The 27338-nt window shown below is 45.0% G+C and overlaps 1 protein-coding gene across 2 annotated transcripts; it reads left to right on the top strand.

Annotated features, from left to right (window-relative positions):
- Positions 1-8092: 8092 nt before the first annotated feature.
- Positions 8093-27321, top strand: TIGAR (TP53 induced glycolysis regulatory phosphatase). 2 transcript variants are annotated; one of them, NM_001076370.1, is given in 6 exon segments: positions 8093-8164; positions 13654-13691; positions 17591-17712; positions 20371-20448; positions 21083-21193; positions 22213-23060. In NM_001076370.1, coding segments are annotated over 6 exon segments (813 nt in total). In that variant the 5' UTR covers positions 8093-8132; the 3' UTR covers positions 22645-23060.
- Positions 27322-27338: the final 17 nt, after the last annotated feature.

The following is a 27338-nucleotide window of genomic DNA, read 5'->3' as shown; positions in this document are numbered from 1 at the left end:
TCCCACGGACAGAGGAGCCTGGCAGGCTACAGGCAATGGGGTCACAGAGTCGGACACGACTCAGTGACTAACACTTTAACTTTGTTTCTGCTTTAGGGAGAACTTTTCTAACAACTTTGCAGAGATCTGGGGCTTTGAGTCGGGATACAGAGGTCACACCAAAATGAAAAGTTCCAGTTGCCCAGGTAACACACTCAACCTGCTGCCGTGAGGAGAGTGTTCAGACCTGAGTGTTACACCGGATCATTTCTGCCTTGTCCTTACAGCAACAACGGCAGCAAGAATGGTGGTGACAGTGGGTGTGAAGATTCAGCGTGTCTCAAAGAGCTGACCAGCCACGGCCAGCGTGTGTGTGTGCAGGGCCAACTACACTTGGCCTTCAAGGAGAAGCAGAGCAGACGTAACCCATGCTCTCCGGTTTAGGAGGTTTTCCATGAGACCCCTGAGGCGGCACAGAGCTCTGATGGCAAACGCCGATGCCCTGGGTGGCTCCGGGTGCTTTCTGACAAGATGGTTGGGTTTGCTCAAGCAAATGAGTTTTAGGAAAATACATACAGCCGGCCTTTCTGAGCTTTATTGCTTGGGCTCAGGGATGTCCTGCTGTTGAGGGGCAGATTCCGTCAGGATCCAATCAGACAGGCAGACAGAACTGGGCGGCCTGAGAACACAGCAAGACAGTCCCAGGGCCCTGCCTCAGCATCCCATGGGAACTTGGTGTCTATGCTTATCCAAAACACTGCTTCCATTTCACTGGTGGTGACTTGCTCTGACTCTGGCTTTTGCTCCAGGTGGCTCAGTGGGTGAGGAGTCCACCTGGAGAGACGCACGAGACACAGGTTCGATCCCTGGGTGGAGAAGATGCCCTGGAAGGCAAGGAGGGCATGGAAACCCACTCCAGTATTCTTGCCTGGAGAATCCCATGGACAGATGAGCCTGGTGGGCTACAGTCCATGGGGTCGCAAAGGAGTCAGACACAACTGAGCAACTGAGCACTCAAGCTGGGCCCCCGCCATCCTCTGGCCTTGGTGGGTATCAACTTCCTGGGAAGTCCGCTAGGTGGCACTAATGCCATGGGCGGGAGCAACTTGCAGAGAGAACCTTGGCAGACAGGTATAGGGCGACACCTCCCTCCCACAGGTGAGCAGAACTGGCAGCTGCCTCCCCAGCCTCTCTCAGCACTGCTGCCTTCTGACTTCTCCTGGGATGGGCTGGTGCTATTCATGACTTCTTACCGTTCTTCTCAGTGTCTAATTTGGAGATGCAAAAAGTAATTTATGGACCAAATCCAGCCCTTGGGCATGTTTAGCTTGACTCCCATCGCGACTTATATTCATTGGAAATATTGATGCTGAAGCTCCAGTACTTTGGCCATCTGACTCAAAAAGTTGACTCACTGGAAAAGACCCTGATGCTGAGAAAGATTGAAGGCAGAAGGAGAAGGGGTCCACAGATGGTTGGATGGCATCACCAACTCAATGGACATGAATTTGAGCAAGCTCCGGGAGATGGTGAAGGACAAGGAAGCCTGGTGTTCTGTAGTCCATGGGGACACAAAGAGTCAGACATGACTTAGCGACTGAACAATGACAACTCAGCCCAGAGAATCTTCCTGGTCCAGGGGACAGGGAAGATCTCATCACAGTCTCCCAAGCCCTTGCTTATGTCAAGATTATTTTTTTATCCTCCAAGGAGAGATGGTCATTTCCTTGGCCTCTGGCACCTCCTCTTCCCTAAAAAGAGGACATGGGATAAAGAGCCAAAAAATGCAAGGGAAAAGTGCTGGAGCTAAAAACACTGATTACCATCTCAAAGGTATCCTGCTGTCGACAAGATAACCTGAACCCTGCTAGGGCTCATGCTGTTCTCAGCGTAGGGTCCCTCAACAATGGAGGCCTTGACGTAGGGAAAGTGCTCTCAGCTCGTGTGGGTTTCCGTTTGTGGCAGGGCTCAATGAGTCTGGACAGCTCAGTCAGTACCTTCCTGGAAAGTCTTGATGCATCAGATGTTTTGACAGCAATCATTCACTTCTATCTCAGAGTCAGAATGAAGAGTCTACGGGGGACTTCCCTGGTGGTCCCCAGGTTAAGATTGTGTCTTCTAATGCAAGGGGAGAGGATTGATCCCCGGTCTGGTAACTAAGGTCCCACATGTCGTGGAGTGTGACCAAAAATTAAAAAACAAAACCAGAAAAAAGGGTAGGGAAGATCTGCTTCAATATGGTACTTCCTATGGCCTTACCCGCTCCACATCCTAAATCTTTCCAGATACGAGGGCCAGGAGAACAGGATTGTAGGGTCTTCCTGAGCACTCTTCCTGGCTCTAGGGGAACCTTCCCAATCAAGACCCAATACTCCAGTGCCTGGAGTGTTGCTGACAGTGTTGTACATTTATTCATTTCCTGCAGATTGTCACAGTGACAGGAAGGGTCAGGATGGCATAGCAGAGAGGGCATTTCACTTAAGCAAGAGGCTCTACATTTGAATCCCAGGGCCGTTGCTTGTTAACTGTCAGATGCTGGATTATTAAAGGGATTACACGAGGTAGTGTAGGTACAACACCTAATACTGTAAGTTTCAAGCAGTGTGTGACCATAGCCCTTCCATATCCACAGGTTCAACCAAAGATCGAAAATATTTGAGAAAAAAATTCCAGCAAGTTCCCTAGTGGCTCAGACAGAGAAGAATCTGCCGGTAGTGCAGGAGACCCGGATTTGATCCCTGGGTGGGGAAGATCCCCTGGAGAAGGGAATGGCTACTCACTCCAGTATTCTTGCTTGGAGAATCCCACGAACAGAGGAGCCTGGCAGGCCACAGTCCATGAGGTTGCAAAGAGTTGGAAACGACTGAGTGACTTACACTCCTAAAAAGCAAAGTTTGAATCTGCAGAGTGCTGACAGCTATTCACAGAGCTTTTACATTCTGGGTATTCTGAGTAACCTAGAGATGACTGAAAGTGTCTGGGAGGATGTGCATAGGTTACCTGCCAATCGTATATGGTGCGTTATATACGCACCATCGTATATAAGGGACTTGGACATTCACAGATGGTGGTACCCAAGGAAGGTCCTGGAACCAGTTTCCAGTGGGCAGTGACTGTATATGCAAACACATTAAGTACCTTGTCAACTATTTTTAAAGGCGTTATGAATGCAAATGTTAACTTTCCAAAAGGGCAGAGATGACGGGAGGTATCGCTTGCCTGTAGATCATGATAGAAGAGACTGCTCTGATCCACAACAGTGAAACCATAAGCGTTTACTCTGTCCACAGTATCCCCTTCATTCTGCTGCCCTTCTCCCAAACATCAGTGAACTTGGGCTTAGGCAAAGTTCTCTCCCCCACTAAGTGACAGGCTATCAGGCGAGGCATGAAAAGGGATTACTGGATACATGTATTCAAATAAAGGGGAGTTCCGCAGAAGCAGGCTCCTTCCACCATCCATCAGTAGAAAAGCCGTTTGACTGGCAGATATAATTTTTTGGAAGCAGCAGTAATGGCGAACTCTGGGTGACAGATGTCAGATGTTGACAGAGTGACTGCCAAAACAAATCTCCTTGCATCTTCAGATATCAAGCTGATGGAGGACTGGGCACAGTTGGACTGGCAGCCCCTTCCTGCTTGGATCACTGCTCACATTATTATTTCTCAGTCGCCGGACAAAGCAGATGGTTTACCATGTATTTGTGACTTGTTATTGGCCTTGAAGTTCTGTTCTTCCATCAGGGTACAGCATGTAATCAATTATGACAGTGGGTGGTGTAAAAAAAAAAAAAAATCCCTGCCAATAAAAGTCCCAGACTTTCTCTTTTATTACATTTGCATAAACCCTGACAATTTCCAACTTAAAAGCCAGAGGAGCAAAAAGCAAAGTCATGGTGTTAAAAGTACAGTAACTGGGATAATTGAAAAAGCACCAAATTTTAGTTGGTCCTGAAGACTCTCGTTAGTTTAGACTAATATCTGATGTCAGCTTGGTCCATTTTGAGTCTTCAGCTCAAAATCTTCTCATCTCTATTTTGGTGAGTCTTTAAAAACATTTTTTCTTTCTTTATTTTTTTAGTTGCTCTGGGTCCTCGTTGCTGATCATGGGCTTTCTCTAGTTGTGGCGAATGGGGGTCCTCTTCGTTGCAGTACATGGGCTTCTCATAGCAGTGGCTTGTCATGTTGCCAAGCTCTAGGCGTGCAGACTCAGAAGTTGTGGTGCACGGGCTCAGTTGCTCAGGAGCACGTGGGTTCTTCCCGGACCATAGTGAAGAGTTTTCTCTTATGCTTTTTCCTCCCCCGCCCCCCCTTTATTCTTTAGGAGCATGATTTTTGTGGATGACAAATGTTGATTGGGCTTCTGCAACGTGACTGTCACATTCCAGGCACGTGTAAGAGAACAAGGGAGTCCCTTCCTTAAAAAAAAAAAAACAAACAAACCCAAAACCCTACATTCCAGCATATAACAAAACAGAAATGGATTTATACATCCAGAGGGCAAACAGGCGGCAAAATGGCGGTAGTGGAGGAAACAAATAGGTGAGAAAGATTAGGAATTACAAACTTCCAGCTGCAAAATAAATGAGTCAGCGGGTATTACAGGTTCAGTGTGGAGAATACAGGTGACGTGTTGTAACCACTTATCCTGGTGATCATTTTGAAATGTGTCAAGCCACTATGTTGTAACAGGAACTAACATAGAGTTTTAGGTCAATTATACTTCAACAACAAATCCATGGAGGGGGGAGATCAGATTTGTAGTTACTGGAGGTTGAGGAGTGGGGAAATTGGATGAAAGCAGTCCAAAGGTACACACTTTCAGTTGCAAGATAAATAAAATTTTGTCTCTAAGTCATGTCTGACTCTTTTTTGACACCATGGGCTGTACCCTGCCAGGCTTCTCTGTCCATGGGATTTCCTAGGCAAGAATACTGGAATGGGTTACCATTTCCTCTCCAGGGCATCTTCCCGACCCATGGGTCGAATGGGTGTCTCCTGCAGTGGCAGGTGGATTCTTTACCACTGAGCCACCTGGGAAGCCCTGCTGCTGCTGCTGCTGCTGCTGCTGCTGCTGCTGCTAAGTCGCTTCAGTCGTGTCTGACTCTGTGTGACCCCAGAGATGGCAGCCTATCAGGCTTCCCTGTCCCTGGGATTCTCTAGGCAAGAACACTGGAGTGGGTTGCCATTTCCTTCTCCAATACATGGAAGTGAAAAGTCAAAGTGAAGTCACTCAGTCGTGTCCGACTCTAGCGACCCCATGGATTGCAGCCCACCAGGCTCCTCCATCCATGGGATTTTCCAGGCAAGAGTACTGGAGTGGGGTGCCATTGCCTTCTCCACTGGGAAGCCCTAAGATAAATAAATACTAGAGATGTAATGTACAACATGATAAAGATATAAACACAGCTGCAGAGAGTAAATCCTAAGAGTTGTCATCAGGAGAAAAGCCTTTTTTTTTGCTACAATTTTGTGTCTCTAAGATGATTCTTTCAGGAAAAGAAACAATTTCGAACTTGATTGATAATCACTAGAGTTTTACTGGACTTCCCTGGTGACTCAGATGGTAAAGAAGCTGCCTGCAATGCGGGAGACCCGGGTTTGATCCCTGGGTTGGGAATATCCCCTGGAGTAGGAAATGGCACGCCACTCCAGTACTCTTGCCTGGAAAATCCCATGGACAGAGGAGCCTGGCGGGGTACAGTCCGGAGGTCGCCAAGAGTCAGACACGACTGACAGCGACTAACACATGACATGACAAGATGAGGGATATTCACTAAACTTTTTGTGACAGTCATTCCGTGATGGGTATAAATTACATCATTATGTTGCACACCTTAAACGGATAGAGTGCTGTATGTCCATTATATCTCGGTAAAACTGGAAGAAAAAGTAAATGAATAAGGAGAAAGCGGAGGGAGGGGACTGCAGGCTGGAGACACAAGTATCTGTGCACTGGGTAGGATCAGTGAGGAGACTGCATGGTGGAGAACAGAAGAGGACCAAAGGCATACCCCACGGAGACCTGGACACACGCTGTACGGGGGGCGTGGTCCACACGCTAAACACTCACATGTCCCTCACTTTTCCTGCCACCTTTGCAGTTAAGGAGGGTCCTGTGAGTCGCTTCGGACACTGAATGAAGTATCTAAAAACTGGTTCAACACCCTCAATTGTTCTCACTTCCTGCCCTGGTTATTGTGAATCCATGTAAGGAGGTCATTGTTAACCGTTACCTTAGGACTTTGTGGAGTAAAGCCCCTTCCTGATCCATGTCAGACATGTAGCATGAGAGAGAAAACTTTTATGTAGTAAGCCATGGAAACTCCAGGATTAATTTGTTACCATAACTTGGCCTATCCTGACTAATTCAGAATTCTATCATATGAGTTGCCACAACAAAGCATCCTTTTTTATAAAAAACAAAACAAACCAGCATGTTATTTTATATGTTGTCAACAAAAGCTTATCAGTGGTAATTTCCAGCTTATATCTAAACAAAGTTTAAATGAATTCCTTGTTCATTTTATAAACTGTAGGGTAGTCTCTGAACTCTTGAACGAATAACGCAGAATAATGTGCATTCTTTCAAAGAGTCTCATTTTTCAACTGTTTTTTTTCCTGATTCTCAACGTTTTTGAAAACATACATGGTTTTTACAGGTAGTTCTTGGATAATCAAACATTTCATATTATTTTAATTTTCTAAATTTTTCCAAAACAATTCTCTCCTCTTATATTATAAAGCTAATTTTTTTAGATGTTTGATTTGACAAATGAATGCAACTCTGAACACAAGGACAAATGGAAATTTATAGCCAAGGGTGGGCTACCCGGAGGCTCAGGGGAAAAGAATCTGCCTGCACTGCAAAAGATGCAGGTTCAATTCCTGGGTCGGGAAGATTCCCTGGAAAAGGAAATTAATTACACCCTACTCCAGTATTCTTGCCTGGAAAATTCCATGGACCGAGGAGCCTGGCGGGCTACAGTGCATAAGATCACAGAGTCACACACAGCTGAGCACACATGCATAGCCAAGGGTGCAGGGTGAAGGATAGAATAGAAAATGAGGTAGAGAACGGAAAATACGACCATGAGGAACTAGGTGAGATATTGGGGAAATGCGGACGGAGAGGAACGTGATTTTATTTACAGAATGGAGGAAGAGCAGTTCGATTAGACATCAAGGGTGGAAGGATTCTCCAGCAAGTGGCTTCGCAGGATTTTTGGTAAAAATCGGGCCCTGCAGGCGATACAAGAGGCCTAGTCCAGATAAGGGCTGCTGCTGCTGCTGCTGCTAAGTCGCTTCAGTTGTGTCCGACTCTGTGCGACCCCATAGACGGCAGCCCACCAAGCTCCCCCGTCCCTGGGATTCTCCAGGCAAGAACACTGGAGTGAGTTGCCATTTCCTTCTCCAGTGCATGAAAGTGAAAAGTGAAAGTGAAGCCGCTCAGTCATATCCGACTCTTCGCGACCCCATGGACTGCAGCCTACCAGGCTCCTCCGCCCATGGGATTTTCCAGGCAAGAGTACTGGAGTGGGTTGCCAAAGGGCTGCCAGGGGCCAAGCCTAGGACTTTGTGCCCGGAGCAGGTCAGTCTAGGCGGAGGTGGGGGCTGAAGCCGGGTGGGTCTAAGCACACTGCTGACCCCACGCTCCCAGTGCCAGCGGTTAACATTAAACCCTAGGACCGAACGTGTCTGGAGCTGTACATCCACGAAGCAGGACTGCTGGCCGCACTCCAGCCTCAAATCAGACTAACCGCAATCGGAGCCGCAGCAGCCTTATCATCGCTGAGCCTCCAGCCCTGGGTTTGCCCCGGCGCGACCCGTCTGCCGGGCTCGGGGCGGGGCCGCCGCACCTGCCGCGCTCCAATCACGGGCCTGCGCGCAGCGGCGCACGCGCCACGGCCCTGGGCGGGATCTGGCCACCCATCAGTCTTCGCGACCTGCCGGGCCTCCGCCTCTCTGATTGGCTGGTCAGGGAGTGACGTAGAGTCCGCCTTCACCTATAGCTGCGGAGCCGGCCGGCGGCGCGGTGCGGAAGCGGCGGGGCTCGGCGGGCGCAGTGCTGGGCAGCGGGTGCAGTGCTGGGCAGCGGGTGCGGATTCTGGCGGCGCTGAGGTCCTTGGTCCTCTGGCTCCGGGCGTGGGCGGGATGACGCGCTTCGCTCTGACCGTGGTCCGGCAGTGAGTATGGCCGTCGCGGGCTGCCCTTGTCCCTTCCGTGGCGTGCTGCGGGGCTGGGCCGGGGGGACCCAGGATCCGCACCCGCCGCGCCAGTCCTGTCACGTGTGTTCCCCCTCTGCTCGGCCTGGCGATTTCTGGATGTTCCCAGTGAGTTACCCCCTTCCGGCTCTACTGGCCCAGCGACGCTGAGCAGAAGGCCAGGGGTCAGATGTCATCGGTCCCCCAGTACGTGGGGACAGGGATGTCGGAAGGAGTGAGGTCAAGGTCCCGCCACCCCCCCCCCCCCCACCTCACCCCAGCTTGGGGCTGGCTGAATCCGAAGACACAGTCGAGTCCCCTCACCTCCCGGGCCGCGCGTTTGCCCCCAGCTGGGCCCGCAGGGTCTGCAGCGTGGACCGGCTCGGGGCTGACCTTTCCCCTGCAGGCTCTGCTCCCACTCTGTACCCTCTGTCCCCCAGGCTCGGGTCTGAGATTCTCTTCCCCGCAGAGCTTCGGTCGCTGGGGGAGGAGCTGGGGCCGTGGGGGGGGGGGGGCGCCTCGCCCTGCTCTCAGCCGCCTGCACCGCCCTCAACAAATATTTTTAACATGCAGCGTTACAGGGAGCCAAATGCTGACATATCTTGCCATGCCTTCCTTTTCCTTTTCGACTCTATGTTTGCCCGGTGTTAACTGAGTTCAGGGCGGTCAGGAGCACAGATTTTTCAAGCAAGGGCGACATAGATTGGAATCTGGGCTCCACCTGGGAGCCTTGTAACCTGGGCTTCCTTTAACCGACTTAATTTACACGACCTCAGTTTCCTGATTTATAAAATGGGGATAGTGATAGCCCCCACCCCACTGGATTAGTGTGATCATTAAATGTTAGAAAGGTAAAGTGCATAGCACTGGGGAGGGGTGGGGAGCATATATGAGAATTAACGAACTTTTGTTTGTGTTAAGGACAGCTCTGATAAAAATGCAGCGTGTGGTCCAGTATGTGTGTGTGTGGTTAATGGGACCAGCATTCTGAGTGGCTTCTGTGTATCAGAGGACTGGGTTACGGGTCACTAAGATTCCATTTTTGACTTGTTGGAGCTTGCAAGCAACATCAGAATGGTCTAACCTTGTCAAGCTGCCTTTAGTTGCTGTCTTTTTTTGGTCCTGTTCTTCCTGAATAGGAAGGTTATCTCAGCTGTTATCTGAAGTTGTCCGTTTAGGACTCACAGGATTTTAATGGCCAAGCGAGAAATGGAGATCCTTTCTCCACCCCATTCCTCTGCATGTTATAGAATGGTTTATTACCATCATGTGACCTTCCAAGGACTTACAGCTACTCCGTAGCAGAACAGGAACTAGTCTTGATGGCACTTTCCTCTTAATTTGCAGCACTTTCTAGATGCCTGACCCAGTGCCTGACATAAAATTGAAGCCCAGAAGCCATAGAAAATCTAGGCTAAACCACCCCTTGAAAAACAAGCTGATCCCTATTTAGATGCTTAATAGATAATTGTTACATGAATGTATATTTTATCCCCTCCTCCCTTCTTAAAAAGGGCTTGAAAGGTGTAAAGTTGTTCCTCAAAGAAATCCTTTGAGGACTTAATTTAAAAATAAGTCTTAATGAATTAGTATTTGCCAGGTACTGTTGTAATTAAATTCTGACCACCATCCAGTGTGGTAAAGAGGGCCTCTCAATTTGCAGATGAGGAAACAGACACAGAGGTCATGTGACTTGCTTAAAATCACGTGATGAGTTGGGGAGGGGGTTTAAACCAAGGTGGTGGTACTGTGGCCCATCCTGTTAACTGCTTTGCCCTTCTGACTCCTATTTTAGAATTAAAGCCTAGTGTTTGTGGATTGCTTGACTATCACCAGCCATTTCAGAAGCTACTTTTTACTTCTTGTGATCTGACTGTGAAGAGTGATAAGAACAGTTTGCTTTGTTCTTTTCTGTTCATGGGAAAGGGCTTCTCTGGTGGTTCAGTGATAAAGAATCCACCTGTAGTGCAGGAGATGCAGGTTTGATCCCTGGGTCGGGAAGATCCACTGGAGGAGGAAATGGCAACCCACTCCAGTAATCTTGCCTGGAAAACCCCATGAACAGAGGAACCTGGCAGGCTGCAGTCCATGGGGTCAAAAAGAGTTGGACGCTACTTAGCCATCAAGCACACGGGCATCCATAAGAAACTGCAGAGAAAGTGTTGAAATAATTGATAGGGAATAGTTAGTTTCCTCCTTCAGAATTCTCAAAGCTAAAAATTGATGATTCTTTCAGGAAAAGAAACAAGATGCTAAAAGACGCTTACTCCTTGGAAGGAAAGTTATGACCAACTTAGACAGCATATTAAAAAGCAGAGACATTACTTTGTCAACAAAGGTCTGTCTAGTCAAGGCTATGGTTTTTCCAGTGGTCATGTGTGGATGTGAGAGTTGGACTATAAAGAAAGCTGAGCGCCAAAGAACTGATGCTTTTGAACTGTGGTGTTGGAGAAGACTCTTGAGAGTCCCTTGGACTGCAAGGAGATCCAACCAGTCCATCCTAAAGGAGATCAGTCCTGGGTGTTCATTGGAAGGACTGATGTTGAAGCTGAAACTCCAATACTTTGGCCACCTGATGCAAAGAGCTGACTCTTTGGAAAGACCCTGATCCTGGAAAGATTGAGGGCAGGAGGAGAAGGGGACGACAGAGGATGAGATGGTTGGATGGCATCACTGACTCAATGGACATGAGTTTGAGTAGACTCTGGGAGTTGGTGATGGACAGGGAGTCCTGGCGTGCTGCAGTCCATGGAGTTGCAAAGAGTCGGACACGACTGAGCGACTGAACTGAATTGAGTTTTATTGAATGGTGACTCTTCTGATAATGGAAGAAAACTTTTTAATTGCAATTTAAGCTCAGCCAAACCCTTTATGAATCTTGTGCTTTAAGCTCAGCCAGATTCTTTATGAATCTTGTGCTGTTACTGTCAGCATGTTGATCTTCATCAACATCCTTGAACGTGAGAGTGCCAGTGTGTATCATTGTTGGAACAGAATACCCCAGATTTCAGACTTCAAGTTTACTAATCTGATTGAGCTGTAGTTTCTCATGGTCTTAGAACAGCATTGTTGAAAACCCCAATAAATGCAGAAAAGCCTCTGGTTCCCTCGAAACGTTCTTGTAGGTGTTTGCAGTTAGTTGCCTGCCAAACTACTCCATTTCACTTCCATTTTTAGCTAGTTCTTTAAACATTTTTACAAACTAATTTACTTTTAATTCCTGAAAGATGATTAATTAATATAGGTATTGACAGCAACACTGATTTTATTTTTTTAATTCTGCCTCTTTTGGCAGTTACTTAGTTTTCACTGAATGCTAATCATTGTTCTAATAGAGCAGGCAAGTTGAATATTGGATCATCTGTAAACTCTTATAAAGATACATGTAATTGCTATGTTCCTGTGATGTGTGTTTTCTGGGAATAGGATTGATTAATTGGAAGAGCCTGTGCAGCTAGGACTAATCTAATGTAGATACAAATGTATCATGAATTGGGTATTTCACATTCCCTAACTCCCACCCAACCATCCAGTGAAAATCCTCACATTCCTAGCCCTTGGAAACTTCGCTATTTTCAAATGAATTAATTGTGGAGGAATCACTGTAAGGCTGTATATTCATGGTTGAATAGCGGGAGAGTACACTCCATTCTCGTGTATACCAGAACATCTACTTTGACAACTCGCCCCAGTTGTACCCTAATGTCCCATGATTTGTCTCTCCTGTGGCAAACCCAAGTACTTGTCTGCTGAATTTGAATTATTTAAAAGGATGTGATTAGGAAATTAAGCTCTCTTACATGGTTTCTAGAGAAGCGCTGTCGAGCATAAACCAGAACTAACAAAATAAAATGTCTTTTAAAGTGAAGAACAGCGTGATAATCCCCCAAACGAACGGTGCATATTTGAGGGCCTATAAATGGCCAGTCATCAGACTTGGCTTCTTGTCATAAGGCTTGGGATTCTTACAGAGTCGGATATCTGTCTTGGAAGTGAATCCCACTGCAGATTTTGCAAATGAGTGCTGTTACTCCTGACTCCTTCAAAATATACTCCTCTGACCTTTCCACTCTCCTGATTTTCCCTGTGGCTGCTACAAGCCAAGCTTTGGTTAGGGAAGTGGATTAATAGTAAACCTATTCTAGCCACCCACTTTTCTTTCCCACTCCCCAAATTAGCTATAACCAGTTGCTTCAAGAATTTGTACAAACCTCTCGAGAAATGTTTGGTTTGTAACAAACATTTACAAAGCTGTAAAACTAAATATTTGTGCACATTTTTTTTGGGGGAAAAAATCCTGTTACTAGATTGCTTCTCTGTGATGTTTATAAGGTGATTTGAAAGCAAAATCTGCCCCATAGGATGCCAGTGCGCCCCGCCCTCCCCTGGCCAGCCTCAATCCAGTTGTTTTGTGACAGTGTTTCTCACCCTGTCACTCTTCTGGTTGCTTCAGAATGGGCTGGGTTTGGTTTTGTAATCCCTCAGCATTGCAGAGCGGAGCAGCTGGGGCCACTCGAGGACTCGGAAGCCAGGGTGGGGACTGTGGGTCCCTGTACCCCTTTCCGCTCCACTCATGGTCCCCTGGACCTGCTCGCTCAGCCCAGCAGATGAATGGGTGGACTGGCTGTCCTATTTGGTCCTGACATCTGGGAAGTAGTTTTGGTCAACATATTTGAAGATTTAACAAAGATTTTCTGTCTGTACATACACTTTTTTTTTTAATTGGGGTATAATTGCTTTACAGTGTTTTGTTAGTTTCTGCTGTACAACAGTATGAGTCAGATACCGGTACACGTACGTTGCCTCCCTGCCGTCCCTCCCTCCTAGCTTCACGGAGCGCCGAGCTGAGCCCCCTGCCCTGTGCAGCAGCTCCCTCTAGCTATCTGTTGTACACGTGGTGGTGTGTACATCTCGGTGCTACTCAGTTCGTCTGCCCCCCGCCCCCGCCATCCTCCCCCACCACGTCCACAGATGCGCTTTCTACATCTGTGTCTCTGTTCCTACCCTGCAAGGAGTGCATCAAGACTTTTTTCTAGATTGCGTATGTATGTGTTAATATACAATATTTGTTTTTCTCTTTCCGACTTGCTTCACTCTGTACGACAGGCTCTGGGTTTATCCACATCACTTACAACTGACTCAGATTCATTTCTTTTTATGGCTGAGTGACACTCCATTGTGTATCTGTACATATACTTTGAAAAGTAATATTCTCTGCCTTCAATTCACTGAAGATTTATCTATATACATTTTACTTTGGAACAGTTTGAAATTTTTAGCTCATCAATTCGGTACATAGAATAGACAGCTGCAGATAGTTTAGAGTGTCATTTTTACAGGTTAGATTCTTACGTAGGTACAATGTGCTGTCTTTACAAATATCGTGACCTTTCATTGCTGATTTTTTCCCCCTCATTTCAAAAGTAACCTAATTTGATAATAAAGGCTTTCTCCCTGTGTTTCTATTTTAGTGGAGAAACAAGACTTAACAAGGAGAAAATAATTCAAGGTTGGTATTCTCTGACTTTTATTGTTTAGCTCTCTCTGTTCATGTTCATGTGAAATGTAGGTTAAAGAGATCTGATAGGGTAGGATGGACCGGGGGCAGGTCTGGACTGTGAGCTGGGATTACGGAATTAAAGCCTATGGTCACAGAAGTATGATCAGAGTAGATGGTACTCAAGAGGAGTGAGTATCTTGAGTGAGTTGGATGTGAAGACCAGTGGTCTAAATTGTTTGTGGGCGGCTCCAAAGCGACCTCTCAGCTGATTAAGGAGCTGCATTGGGTCTAATTGTCTTCAAATATATCTGCCAGGGTTTAAAATGACTTCATATTTGAAAACAAAAATTTACTGGCTGGTGTTAATGGTATTTTTCCTGCTAAGATATATTATTTTTAGTCGTAAGAAATAAATAGTTTAAAAAGAGAATTCCTGTTCTCACATGGGGTTGTTACTTTATTCTGTCTTGCTCCCCACCCCACCTCAGCCGAGCTTGCTCTGTTAATTTGGGCTCAGGTTCTTTTAATCTCCCTGCGATCCAGCTGGTCTGGCTTCTAAAGAATATCTTTCAGCTAGACATGCTATTTCTGTGCTCTGATGATACAAGCGTTGAGTTTTATATTTTGGGGCTAGGGACATCTGGTGTTTGCAGGAGCTGATTTTTAATACCCCACGTGCCTGCCTCCTTCTGCTGGAAACCAGTCTGTTTCCCACTGACCTGGGCCCCACGCAGAGCATCCTCAGGACTCATTACCTTGTTTGTTCATGGGCCCTGCTCACTTGTCTCGTTTCATTTGAAACTGGCAGTAGAACATGAATAAAAGTTTCCATGTTCAGGACCTGTTGTTTAGATTTGTTTTGTGTTCTTTTTCTCACTTTGGAAGTTAGATGCTTAGTTTCTTCAGTCACAGCCACCTTTTTCTTTTAAGTTTTGTCAGCATTCAAGCTTATATGGTTCTAAGTACCGTTTTTGTTGCATGCCTACAGTTTCGATTTATAGTAATCTAGTAAATAGTCAGTACCAAGTATCTTAAATTTCCATTATGATTTATGATTTCTGTAAGTTATTTCGAACTGTTTTTTAAATTTCCAAATGAGTGGACTCTTTGGTTTTGTTCTTCATCTTTTGTGATTGACTTAGAGTGTGATTGCTTTCTGTTTTGACAATATGGCTTATTTGGTAATATGTCTGAAATTGGTTAGCGTGGTCAGTTTTTATAAATTTACTATATGTTTGAGAAAAATCTTTGTTTTCTAATTGTTGGGTTTGGAGTTTGATATCAAATCATTAATCTTGATTTTGTCGTTCAAATCTTCCCATACTTTACTAGTTTTGTAAATTTACTCATGTGCCTGTATGACCTAAGGGTCAGTTTATGCATGAGATATATTGAATTTCCCACTGTGATGGCCAATTCATCCTTAAATACCTTCAATTTTATCAATTTGTGCTTTATATATATATATTCTGCTTTTACATCCTTCGAGACTATTTTATTAGGTACATACAAATTTAAAGATTGCTCTATCTTCCTGGTGAATTGAACCTTATTTATAGTTATCTTCACAATCCTTAGTGAGACTTCTGTCACAAAGTCATGTATTTCTGAGAGTGATATGGCAGCTCCAGCTGTGTGGGGTTGGAATTTTCCTGGTGTGTATTTTCCCATCCCTTTCTTTTCAGCATTGCTGGGTACTGGTCTCCTAAGTGTTAACCTTGTCAATGGTAGGCAGCTGATTCTGGTTCTCTTAAAAAAAAAAAAAAGCAGTCTTTTTGTTAACTGGTGAGAGTGGTTTAATCCATGTTGACTCTGGTTTCTGGTGTGTTTGGATTTTTCCTTTGTGGTTCTTTTTTTTTCTTCGTTTTCTAATCTTTTCCTTCTCACTCACCTTTACTTCTTAGGTGCCTGCTTTTCTTTCCCTTATCCAACCCACTGTTATCTTGCCTTCTGGCCTTGAAATAAGCCATGTCTGTTCTTTTAATAGTTGTCTTTGTATCTTCACCATTCATACCTAATAAAGTATAAGGTAAATATCCTCTCTCCTGAAAGATGTGTTGGCATGTGCTGTTGTTTTAGTCTCCTGTCCTTTTCACCTGTGCAACCTAGGCATTATTTTACTTAGTGTTTGTTTAATTTACAGCCATACTTGCCAGCTTCTCCTGTCACCATTTCTTTTGCATCTCGGACCTTCATTCCTGAAGCATCTTTTCTGAGAAGTTCTCTTGTGTAAATCGGTTGGTGGTAAAGATAGTTTCAATCAGTTCTATTCCAGGCAGTTCTGTGTCTATTTTCTTTAGTCTTCTTTAGTCCAGTTCTAGACTGATGGTTCTTTTGGAAGCCATTACTCTGCTGGGTTTTTTTATTTTGGCTTCTGTTGCTCCTGTCCAGAGATCTTCTCTCAACCAAATGGTGTCCCATGGTGGATATCCCATCATGGCCATGGTGTCCCATCATATCCCATGGTGTCCCATCTGTCTTTCTCTGTAGCTGTTTTTAAAGTCTTTTTATTTTGGTTTTCTACAGTTTCTCTTCCTAAATCTGGTAGGTTTTTTTTTTTTTTAATAATTTATCCTTGGTGTGCATCATGTTTCCTTTATCTGTAGTTTTATGTCTTTCCTGATTTCTGTTCTCCATTTCGCTCTTCCTGTTCTCCATTTCACACTTCCTGTTCTGTTTCATAGTTCCTGTTCTCCATTTCACACTTCCTGTTGTTTCATACTTCCTATTCTCCATTTCACACTTCCTGTTCTCCATTTCACACTTCCTATTATTTCATACTTCCTATTCTCCGTTTCACACTTCCTATTCTCCATTTCACACTTCCTGTTCTGTTTCATAGTTCCTGTTCTCCATTTCACACTTCCTGTTGTTTCATACTTCCTATTCTCCATTTCACACTTCCTGTTCTCCATTTAGCACTTCCTGTTCCTATTTCTGTTTCATAGTTCCTGTTCTCCATTTCACACTTCCTATTCTTCATTTAGCACTTCCTGTTCCATTTCATGCTTCTTGTTCTCCATTTCTCTCTCTCTTGAGTTCCCACTGGCTGTAGTTAGGAATCCTTGTCCTTCCTCCATGTCTTAACTTGTCTGAGACGTGCTCTTATCTCCTCATATCTGTGGGAAAGGGGCACAGGGGACGACTTCAGCCTTACCTTTGGGTTCGTGAAGCTTCTCAGCTTAATGAATTTCCTTTTATCCACTGAGGGATATTTTTTACCTCCACAGCAATTCCGTTTTTTCATTGTTGAAAGATTTGTTTAGCCCCTTCAGAAACCTGTCTGGTTTTGAGGACTTGCTGTTGCTTGTCTTTGTGATGCAGAGTGCAGCCTCTGCTGATCCCACGTCTCAAGCACTGGCGGTTCCAAGTCCGTTACCCGTTGTTTCTGCTGACCCTCATTCACGATGGTTTATTGTCCTGTGTCGTGTCGCTGGCCGAACTGATCTTTGCTCTAAGCTGGTAGAAGGCTTGTCGGCCTTTATGGAGAGTAATTTGCAGTACTGTATGTTACTGAATTTAAACAGTGGAGATAAAGAAGGAAAACTTCTCCAGGTGATGATCCAACCACCCAAATACAGCAGCTGGGCCGAGAAGGTAGATCAGAGGCAGCACTAATGAAACAGGCTGGTAAAGCGGTGGGCGGTGCAAGGCAGGGGAGCTGAAGACAGTCTCATCACCCACCAGTTCCCATCAGGCAGACATGCTGGAAAACACTTGGATACCTGAACCTCTATAGGGATTATAGCTTAATTTTGCTTGCTTTTGGTTTTCTGAACAGTTATGTGGAAAGTACTCAAGGAAGTCTTAATAAAATATAAACGCTCTTTATATTCTCTTAGGTATGATTTTTATTTGCATCCGTTATATATATTTGAACATTATTGTTCCTTCTCTTAATACTGCAGGACAAGGAATAGATGAGCCTCTTTCAGAAACTGGATTTAAACAAGCAGCTGCTGCTGGTATATTTCTTAAAGATGTGAAGTTTACTCATGTTTTCTCCAGTGACCTTACAAGGACAAAGCAGGTAAGTTTAGTCAAGGATGAGGCTCGTAAGTCAAAAGTTTCAACAGTTGTACCTTGAAAAATTTCCTCCCAGAGTTCATAGAGAATTAAATCGCACACAAACATCATCCCCAATCCTCTTTCCTCGCTGACAGAAGTTCTTTTTATTTCACTTTTATATTTTATTTTAGTTTGGTAATTTAATCAGAGCAGCTTGGGGGGAAATGTCTAACAAAATGCCAAAAAAAAGGCAAAGAGGGTGTTGTGAGAGAAACTCAGTGGAAACACCAGAGATTTAACGATTGAGATATCAGATATTGAAACTCAGAGTTTAAAAAGCAGTTATGTTGCTATAAAGAAATGAAAGATGTGTGAAATATCTTTAGGGAGCAGATTACTATAAAAACAATCCTAGAGGTTTGAAAAAACCAAATCAACTTCTGAAAGCTAAGGGAAGGAGACTTTAGTGACAACCATGGGGGAATAACAGGGCTGGAATGTAGCCTCCCCCAACAAACAACCAGAAAACAAGACAAAACCTGTGAGACAACTGTTTTCAGATAGTGGACTCCAGGAAGCTTGGGCTGCAGTCTCAGATGGGGTGAAACAAAGGGGATGAGCCCTCAGTTGTCGTGGTTTTCTGACTAAAGTGATCTCCAGACTTCTGCAAAAGCAGCCAGCTGGAGGTCATTGGTCTCCGAGTTGAGGGAACAAAGCTTAGAATTTGGAAGGCTTAAGTAACTAAAATCTGTGGGCGTGCTGGAGGGAGAAATGCACAGAGAAGACTCTAGACACGTGTATAGAAGTCCTCATCAGTCTCTGGTGAACAGTTAGTCTGCACAGGTGTGGCTGGAACCGCACGAGGGCAGAAAACGGAACTCCGGGGGAGAACAGTTGCTGGGGTGCGGTTGTCCAGTTGATTCCTGGGGCCCACACAAAGTGGGGAGGTGTGAGAGCTCCCACAGCACAAGTGGAGGCTTTGCTGAATACAGAGAGTGTGTCACCCCTTCACCGTGAGGCTAAACTGCCCTCAGAGGAGCATAACGAGGGGAGAAGTAGGAGGCGGCAGAAGCAACTCCATCTTCTAGAGATGAAAAAGGCAGTGTTCTGAAATGATAATTCCACAGGGTGGGATTAGCAGTAGGTTAGACACTGTAGATGGAGAAGGCAATGGCACCCCACTCCAGTACTCTTGCCTGGAAAATCCCATGGATGGAGGAGCCTGGTAGGCTGCAGTCCATGAGGTCGCTAAGAGTCGGACACGACTGAGCGACTTCACGTTGACTTTTCACTTCCATGCATTGGAGAAGGAAATGGCAACCCACTCCAGTGTTCTTGCCTAGAGAATCCCAGGGACGGCGGGGCCTGGTGGGCTGCTGTCTATGGGGTCGCACAGAGTCGGATACAACTGAAGCGACTTAGCAGCAGCAGCAGCAGCAGCAGCAACAGACACTGTAGAAGAGGAGGTCAGTGAATGTGAAGACATGGAAACTGAACATTCCAAAATTAACTGTGGAAGGAAAAAAGGCTGGAAAAGGAAAAATGAAGAGTCTCTGAACTGTGGGACAGTACCAGGCAGTGCAGACTTCAACATATAGTTGAAGTCTCAAAAGGGAAACAGGGAAGAGAGTTGGGGTGAGTGTGAAGGTAAAAGATACTTTGAAGAAATGACAACCCTGCAGTGCTTTCAAAAATTAAGGTGAAATAAAGACTTTCTCTTTCAAGCGTGAGTTGAGGGACCCACACTCACATGCTCAGTTGTTTTTGTAAGTGTTTTTGGTCAGTTGGACTTTGACAGAGATGCCAAGATAATTCTGTGTTTGAAAGGGTGGTCTTTTCAATAAAAGGTGTTGAAACAATGGGCCAGCCATCTGGAAAAACATGACATGTGACTCTTGCCTACACAGTACACAAAAACTAACTTGCAGCCCATCATAGAACAAGTCTAAAAGCTAAAGCTATGGGGCTTCTATAAGAAAACACAGGAGAAAGGTCTTTATGAAAGTTTTTTGGGACAAAGCATAAATAAGACACATAGAGGGAGAAAATTATAAATGTGTATGTTATATATGTGTGTATATATCTGACACATATATATTTGTCAGTAAATAACTTTTTATAAGTGATTGATCTACAACCTTTATTATATTAATATATATACCTTTTCCAATAAGATTTTTGCTTTCATGTATTCTTGCTATTAATTAGTGCCCTTTCTTTTAAGCTTAAAGAAGCCCCATATATATTTCTTGTAGGGCTGGTTTCGTGGTGATGAACTCCTTTAGTTTTTGTTTGGAAAACTCTTGATCTTGTCTTCAATTCCGAGCAACCTTGCTGGGTAGAGTATTTTTAGCTGGAATTCTCAGCACTTTGAATATGTCACACCACTACCTCTGACCTGTAAGATTTCTACTAGAAAATCTACTATTAGCCTTTTGGGGTTTTCCTTGTCCTTGGGAGGAGGTGAGTTGAGAGTCTTCCTATGATACCATCCTGAGCCCTCCCAGAATGATTTTTTTCGGGGGGCGGGGTGCATGTCATACAGAACCTTAGTTCCCCAACCAAGGATCTGAACAGTGCCCCCTGCAATGGAAGCATGCCCCGACCATTGGCGTGCTAGAGGATTCCCCAGTAATGATTATTTTTATGAGAAAAGAAATGGTTGTCTTTTGATTTGCAGACCGTGCATGGGATTTTGGAGAAGAGCAAATTTTGCAAAGATATGACAGTAAAGTATGATTCAAGACTCCGAGAAAGGGTAAGTATTAATAGCTTACTTATACGTTGTTCTTCTACCATAAAATATCACTACAGCAACTCAGTTTATCCCATGGCTAGAAATCAAATGCCTTCCTGCTTGGGATGTGAAATTGGCTATTACATGAAGAATCTACTGTGTGGCAATTACTCTTACTTACTCTCGTGAATAGTGTCTTATTTAATCATTAAAATCGTAGGCGAGAGGCATCTTAAATTATAAAAGTAAGGCATACTTGTGAGGACTTAGTACAGAAGAGTTTAAAAGTGAAAAGTTCTCTTCCCAGCCTCTGATCCTTCTACATCAACACTGGTTGTTAGTGGTCTCTTTGGTCTTCTGATTTAATGACTTATGAAAGGTGTCATTTTAATCTTTCTTACTATGGATTCCTGAGAAGGTAGATTTTCCGTGTCTCTTGGCCATTGGTATTTCCTCTGTGACTTGTGCATTTTGCTAAGTCTTGATTTTTAAGAGCCTAAACAGCTAACGAGCTATGAAGTCACATGGACCTGGGTTTGCATCTTTTCAGAGGAGATAGGATAAAGTAAGCTGAAAGTGTGCTGTAAACATGTACTTAATTGTCTGTGAATTGCAAATTCCCCTTGAGGCACTTTTGTCTGTTGGATCATTGCAGAAATATGGGGTTGCAGAAGGCAGGCCGCTGAGCGAGCTGAGGGCCATGGCCAAAGCGGCAGGGGAGGAGTGCCCAGCATTCACACCGCCTGGAGGAGAGACCTTGGACCAGGTATGCAGCCTGGGGGAAAGTGGCTGTGTCCACGAGCTGGTCGACGTCCGAGTAGCTGAAACCTGACTCCTCTTTGTGAGCGAGATGTTTCTGAGTTTTAGCTGAGCAATTTGCAAGTTGTTTGGTTCACAGAACAACTCTGCATGATACCATTTTTCCCCCCTTTTAACCTGTCCTATCTCGTTTATTAATTTGGCATCATTACTGATCATGGATTTGAGGAAATGCATTGTTAGATGGTCTTGTTAAGAACGGGGAGCAGCAGTCTTTGCAGTGACGGGGGGGGGTCAGTGAAGCAGGTGTGTGCCGCTCGGGGAGGGCAGCCGATAGAGGCCGTCACGCCTCCCCCGCCCCCACCCCTCCAGGTGACATCATATCCCCTGGAGTGTTCTGCTGCTCAGGTGTGTTACGGGTGGTCGTCTCCCCCATTTTTAATTTTCGTAGTTCCCTTGTAAGGACTTTGCAGAGTTCAGCGAGGGCCGGCCTTTCATCCTTGCTGTCATTGAGCTTCAGAAGCGTTGGACGCGGTTTCCTAGGTGATGCTGTTTCACGACCTTCTGTTTGCTTCAAGTCAGGAGTTGGGCATTGTAACTTACTCACCTTTGCCCCCAAAGTGCTCTCATGGTTCCAGAAATATATTAGGCGCTTACTTACTAGTATCAGTGGAAGTACTGATTGAATGAATAGAGTTTCATCTGCTTCTGTGGTATTACTGACTTACAGAAAAATCAGTTCTGTTTATATCCTAAGTGTTATTCAGTCAATTGTGTCCAACTCTTTTTGACCCCATGGACGGTAGCCCGCCAGGCTGCTCTGTCTGTAGAATTCTTCAGGCAAGAATACTGGAGTGGGTTGCCATTCCCTTCTTCAGGGGATCTTCCTGACCCAGGGATTGAAGCCGGGTCTCCTCCATTGCAGGCACATTCTTTACCATCTGAGCCACCAGGGAAGCCTGTTTATGTCTTAAGATAGTCATTAATGTCAGTTTATTTCACCTTTTTTTTTTTCTTTCATTGCAGCTGAAAAGGCGTGGGAAAGACTTTTTTGAATTTCTTTGTCAACTGATCCTGAAAGAAGCCGGTCAGAATGAACAGTTTTCCCAGGAAGCCCCGAGCAGCTGTCTGGAAAGTTCCCTGGCAGAGATATTTCCTTTAGGGAAGAACTGTGCCTCCACGTTTAACTCTGACAGCGGCACCCCGGGCCTAGCAGCCAGTGTCTTAGTCGTGAGTCATGGCGCCTACATACGAAGCCTGTTGGATTACTTTCTGACTGACCTCAAGTGCTCGTTCCCAGCGACTCTGAGCAGGTCCGAGCTCACGTCAGTCAGCCCTAACACAGGGATGACTGTCTTCATCCTAAACTTTGAGAAAGGAGGCAAAGGGAGACCAACTGCCCAGTGTGTGTGTGTGAACCTCCAGGGCCACCTGGCCGGGGTGAACAAAACTCCCTAAATCTGAATCATCTGCATGGAAATCAGCACATGTGAGCCTCTGAGGGAGTGCCTCTTGACTTTACTTCCGTCCTCTGCTAATGCAGATTTGGAAACAGTTAAAAAGCTGTCTGTTACAGCAGGTTATAAAACTCGAGTGGAATCAGAGCCATGTAAAACACTAATAGAAAACCATCGAAAATGGACTTCTTTGGTGCAAGTACAGTTGGAATTTTCCAGGGTAATTTTACCACCCTGCTCAGTGACCTCTCTGTATTGTAAATGGATGAGGGAACTCAGTATTGTGAATTGAGGCATGAATAACCCTGTTACTATGGTTTGGGGTTTTTTTTTGGTTTTTTTTTTCACCTTTTTAATATCTTTTTTTTTTTTTAATGTTTTTCTTTTATGTCTGAAAAATCTAACTTGTTTTCTTGGTATGATACTGTATTTTTTTTTTTTTCTTTTGCTGTCTTCATCCAGTGCTTGGAAGAGGGTACTTGTAATTTCCACTCCATATTTATGTGACAGATGTTATATTCAAAAAGTCCTTAAAGGAAACCTGCTATCATAGTTTACGTAAAAGCAAATGACACTAAATCTTTACTATGGAAATCAACTGTTGTAACTGTGGATTCTGGAGGGTTTGAGATATAGATGAATGTGGCTTGTAGTTTCAGAACAGTATACTGAGGAAGAACCATCACCTATTACAGAATTTTCAAAGAGGGAATCAAAGCAGGAGAAACAAAAAGAGCAGACCTTTCATATCTAACCTGTGGGCTGAAGAATTTAGTTTGAACATGGTGCTTAAGAAAGCACACAGTTGCTGATTTGCTTCAAAGCAGTGGGGATTTGTTCAAGATGAGGTTTCCTCTCTTTTCCACCAGATGGTGCTAGAGAAAAGGGATTTGGGTTATCACCGACTTCATAGACCTGAGTTTGAGCAAGCTCAGGAAGTTGGTGATGGACAGGGAAGCCTGGCACGCTGCTGTCGTTGGGGTCGCAAAGAGTCAGACAGGACTGAGCAACGGAACTGAACTGAAATTCTGTGCAACAGATGGGGGTCCCTCTGAAGTCCTCGTCTCCATGGAGAAAGTGTTTTCCATGCAGTTTTGCTTATAAATAGTCATGTTGATGAATGCTGTGAGCCTCAGCTCACAAGAGGGTAAGACTGAGTCTGTCCGTCACTTAAGGCTAAAGTCACACTTAGACGTGCGTCACGTTTAGGATCACGCAGTCCTCAGTGTGTCCAGTGCCACCGGTGGCCTGGAACGGAGGATGTGGTCGCGCACAGGGAGCTCACTGCAGACAGCTGGCAAGTAATCAGAAAAGGACAAATAAATGCCCACTCCCCCACCCTCCAGAAGTAATAACTAACGCCCTCCTTTTTTAAATAATGCACTGAGATGGAAGTAAAGTTCCTCTAAGCAGCCGTCACTGCCCTGTTGCCTCCTGTTCTCCGCAGAGGCGGCCAGCACCACGGGTCTGCACTCCCACCCGTCCTTCACATGGCTGCCTGGTATCATCAGGGAACGCTATCATTCTGGCGTTTTACAAATGGACACAGCATCGGTCTCTTCTGACTTCTCACTTCCTGTGTGTATCTTGGGGCTCTATACTGGTGTGGACAGACCTGGCCACTTCTCTAACCACTGTATTCTGCAGAATAAGCACAGTACGTTTTATTTCTTTATTCTCCCATCAGTGGATGTTTTGGTGTATTCACCCTTTTCTGAATAGAAACAGTGCTTCAGGGAGTGGTCTTGTGCTGTGTCCGAGAAAGCGCGTATCCCCAGCCTGACAGGAGCCAGTATTCTACAGAACAGAGGTTTTTCAGTCTCACTGGAAGTATTTCAAAAGCTCCTGGTCTCCACATCTTTGGCAACACTGGATTTTGTCTGGTGAAATTGTTTTAATCTGACGAGTGAAGGCTATGCCCCTGTGTTAATGAGCTCTTCTGTGACTGCTGGAGTCTGGGCATTTGTGTGTGTGTGTGCATCTTGACCATGGGGTTCCCTCTCTGGCAAGTCATCAGTCCGCATGCATTCTTGGTCTGGCTTTCTGTTCGGCTGCGTAGCTTTTTTGTGGTGAGTTATAGGAGGCCTTGAAGATGTCCTCCAGTTCACTCATCTCTTGTGTATGCCACCATACACCTTTTTCATATGTGTGTCTTTTTTTATTTTGAAGTCAAACGGATATACGCTATTGTTGATGATTTGGGGGAGTTGGGGCTGTCTTTAAGAAGCTTTTCCTACCATGAGGTCATATCCTAATCTCCTTTTTCTTACAGTGTTAAGGAGTTTTCTGAATGTTTCCTCTCATCATCTGGAATTTGTTTTTGAATACTGTAAAGTCAGAATTCTGTTTTAGATATTTTTTCCCATGTGGTGAACGGTTACCAAGTCTTTCTTTTCCCAGTTGGTTCCTGATTCTCAGGCAGACCCCCACGCACCCACATGTGCTAGAGGGAGTGGACTTTGCTCCAGTTCAGGGAGCTCTGGGTTCCCATGCGGGCTTCCCGGGTGGTTCAGCTGTAAAGAATCCACCTGCGATGCAGGAGACTTGAGTTCAGTCCCTGGGTTGGCAAGATCCCCTGGCAAAGGAAATGGCAACCCAGTAAAGCACGCTAGTATACTTGCCTGGGAAATCCCACGGGCAGAGGAGCCTGGTGGGCTCCAGTCCGTGGGGTTGCAAACAGTCGGACATGACTTAGCCACTAAACAACAACTCTGTTCCCGTAGGACTGTCACTCTCAGTTACTGCAGCTTCATGGCCAGGTACTCTGTACAGGGAGCACCTCTATTCTGTACACGTGTTGGAATCAGTTCATTAATTTCCAGAAAAACTCTGTTGCAATTATAACTGGAATCGCATGCCTGTGTTCAATTAGTCATTCGGTAGATTTATTTTGAGCATGGCACATACATGCCAGGCTGTTACAAGAACTATTAGAGCTATTCTAAGAACTGTGAATATATAGCAATGAACAGAAAAATAGACCATCCTTGTGGAAGCCATACTCTGTCCAGGAAGATGAATACAGGACCTGTCAGTGGGCTCTTTGCAGTGGAGGGAAATGAAGCGGGAAGACCCGAGGGAGGCGTGCGGCTTTATTTGAGGGATGCCGGGAGGGTTCCCACAGGTGGGAGCAGAAGGTGGGATCCAAAGACTGAAACCAAGAGTGAACTCTGCTCGTCTGTGGGAGGAGACGAGCAACCCAGATGGAGATGGGGACACGGACGGAGGAGGAAGGGTCAAGCTCTGTGTGGGACCCAAGCTGGTGTGGGGGGAGCAGGTACTGGGAAGTCTGGGTGGGCGACAGGAGAAGGGAGCAGAAAGCAGAAGGGATGAGGGAGGGAGGCCTGGCTTAAGGGCTGGGGCTCATCTGTTGATGGGTTAATGTCTGATGGGACCAGGCGGCAACATGGGGAAGATCCGTGGTCAGTAGACTTGCGTTCAGCTTCTAGTAGTTTTGTGGCTGAGTGAGTCTCTTCGTGTCCCCGAGCTTCTATTTCCTTATATTAAGTGGAGAATAATTATAACAAAGTGTGTGTGTGTGTTGGTAACCTTTTGCTTTTGATATGTCATGCCCACAGAAAAGTGGCAAGAATAATACAAGAAACTCCTCATGTTAATCTCTTCACCCAGATTCACCACTTGCTTACATTTTGAGCCATTTGTTTTGTCCTGCAGGCTCATGGGTATGTTTTCCCCCTGAAACACTGGAGAGCAATCTGGAGATCCCATGCCCTTTCCCCTGCAAAATTTCAGTGTGTTGAAAGTGTTAGTCACTCAGTCGTGTCCGACTCTGCCACCGCATGGACTGTAGCCCACCAGGCTGCTCTGTCCATGGGATTCTCCAGGCAAGAATACTGGAGTGGGTTGTCATTTCCTCTTCCAGGGGGTCTTCCCGACCCAGGGACCAAACCCAGGTCTCCCGTGTCTCCTGTACTGCAGGTGGATTCTTCCTGCAAATTCTTCCTGTAGCCATCCCCAAATCACAGTTTGGCTGTGATTACCTTTGTTGTTATTTTTCTTGAGATTTGATGAACTTCTTGTATCAGTACGTTCATTTTTCATCAGTTTTGGGGAAGTTTCAGTCATTATATCTTCAAATAATATTCCTCAACTTTTTCTGTACCTTTCCTGGAACTCCACTTACACATATTTTGGACAATTTGATACTGTCACACAAATCATTGAGACACCGGTCATGATTTTTTTTAACGTATTTATTCTTTCTTCAGATTAAGAGTATATGTTGACTTTATTATCTTCAATGGCTATTTATCTGCTTAATAAATTTATTATTTCAGATATTGTATCTTTCAATTCTTGATTTCTACTTGGTTCTTTATTCTTTTCTCTGATCTGTTTATTCCTTAGTACCATTCTTTCCTTTTAAATCCTTAAATATATTTATCATAACTGCTTCAAAGTTCCTGTCACTGATTCCAGGATCTGGCTCATCTAATGGCTGGTCTCTAGTGATTGCATTTTCTCTGGACTGTGGGCCATTTCCCCTTATTTTGTCCAGAGCCTGGAATGTGTCGTCTTCCTTCAGAGGGTTACTGGGATCTTGATGTTGTTGTGTCTGTGGGTATTTTTCAAATAGAAAATTTTCTTTCTTTGAAGGAAACAACAAGCTAGAGTGATCAGAAATATAATCACAATTAAAATTTTTTGTTTTCCAGAATTCTGTCTGAATTAGTC

Source organism: Bos taurus, chromosome 5 (assembly GCF_002263795.3).
Source record: "Bos taurus isolate L1 Dominette 01449 registration number 42190680 breed Hereford chromosome 5, ARS-UCD2.0, whole genome shotgun sequence".
Classification (NCBI taxonomy): Eukaryota; Metazoa; Chordata; class Mammalia; order Artiodactyla; family Bovidae; genus Bos; species Bos taurus.
The sequence above is the reverse complement of the archived record's forward strand: the minus strand, read 5'-3'. Positions and strand labels throughout refer to the sequence as shown.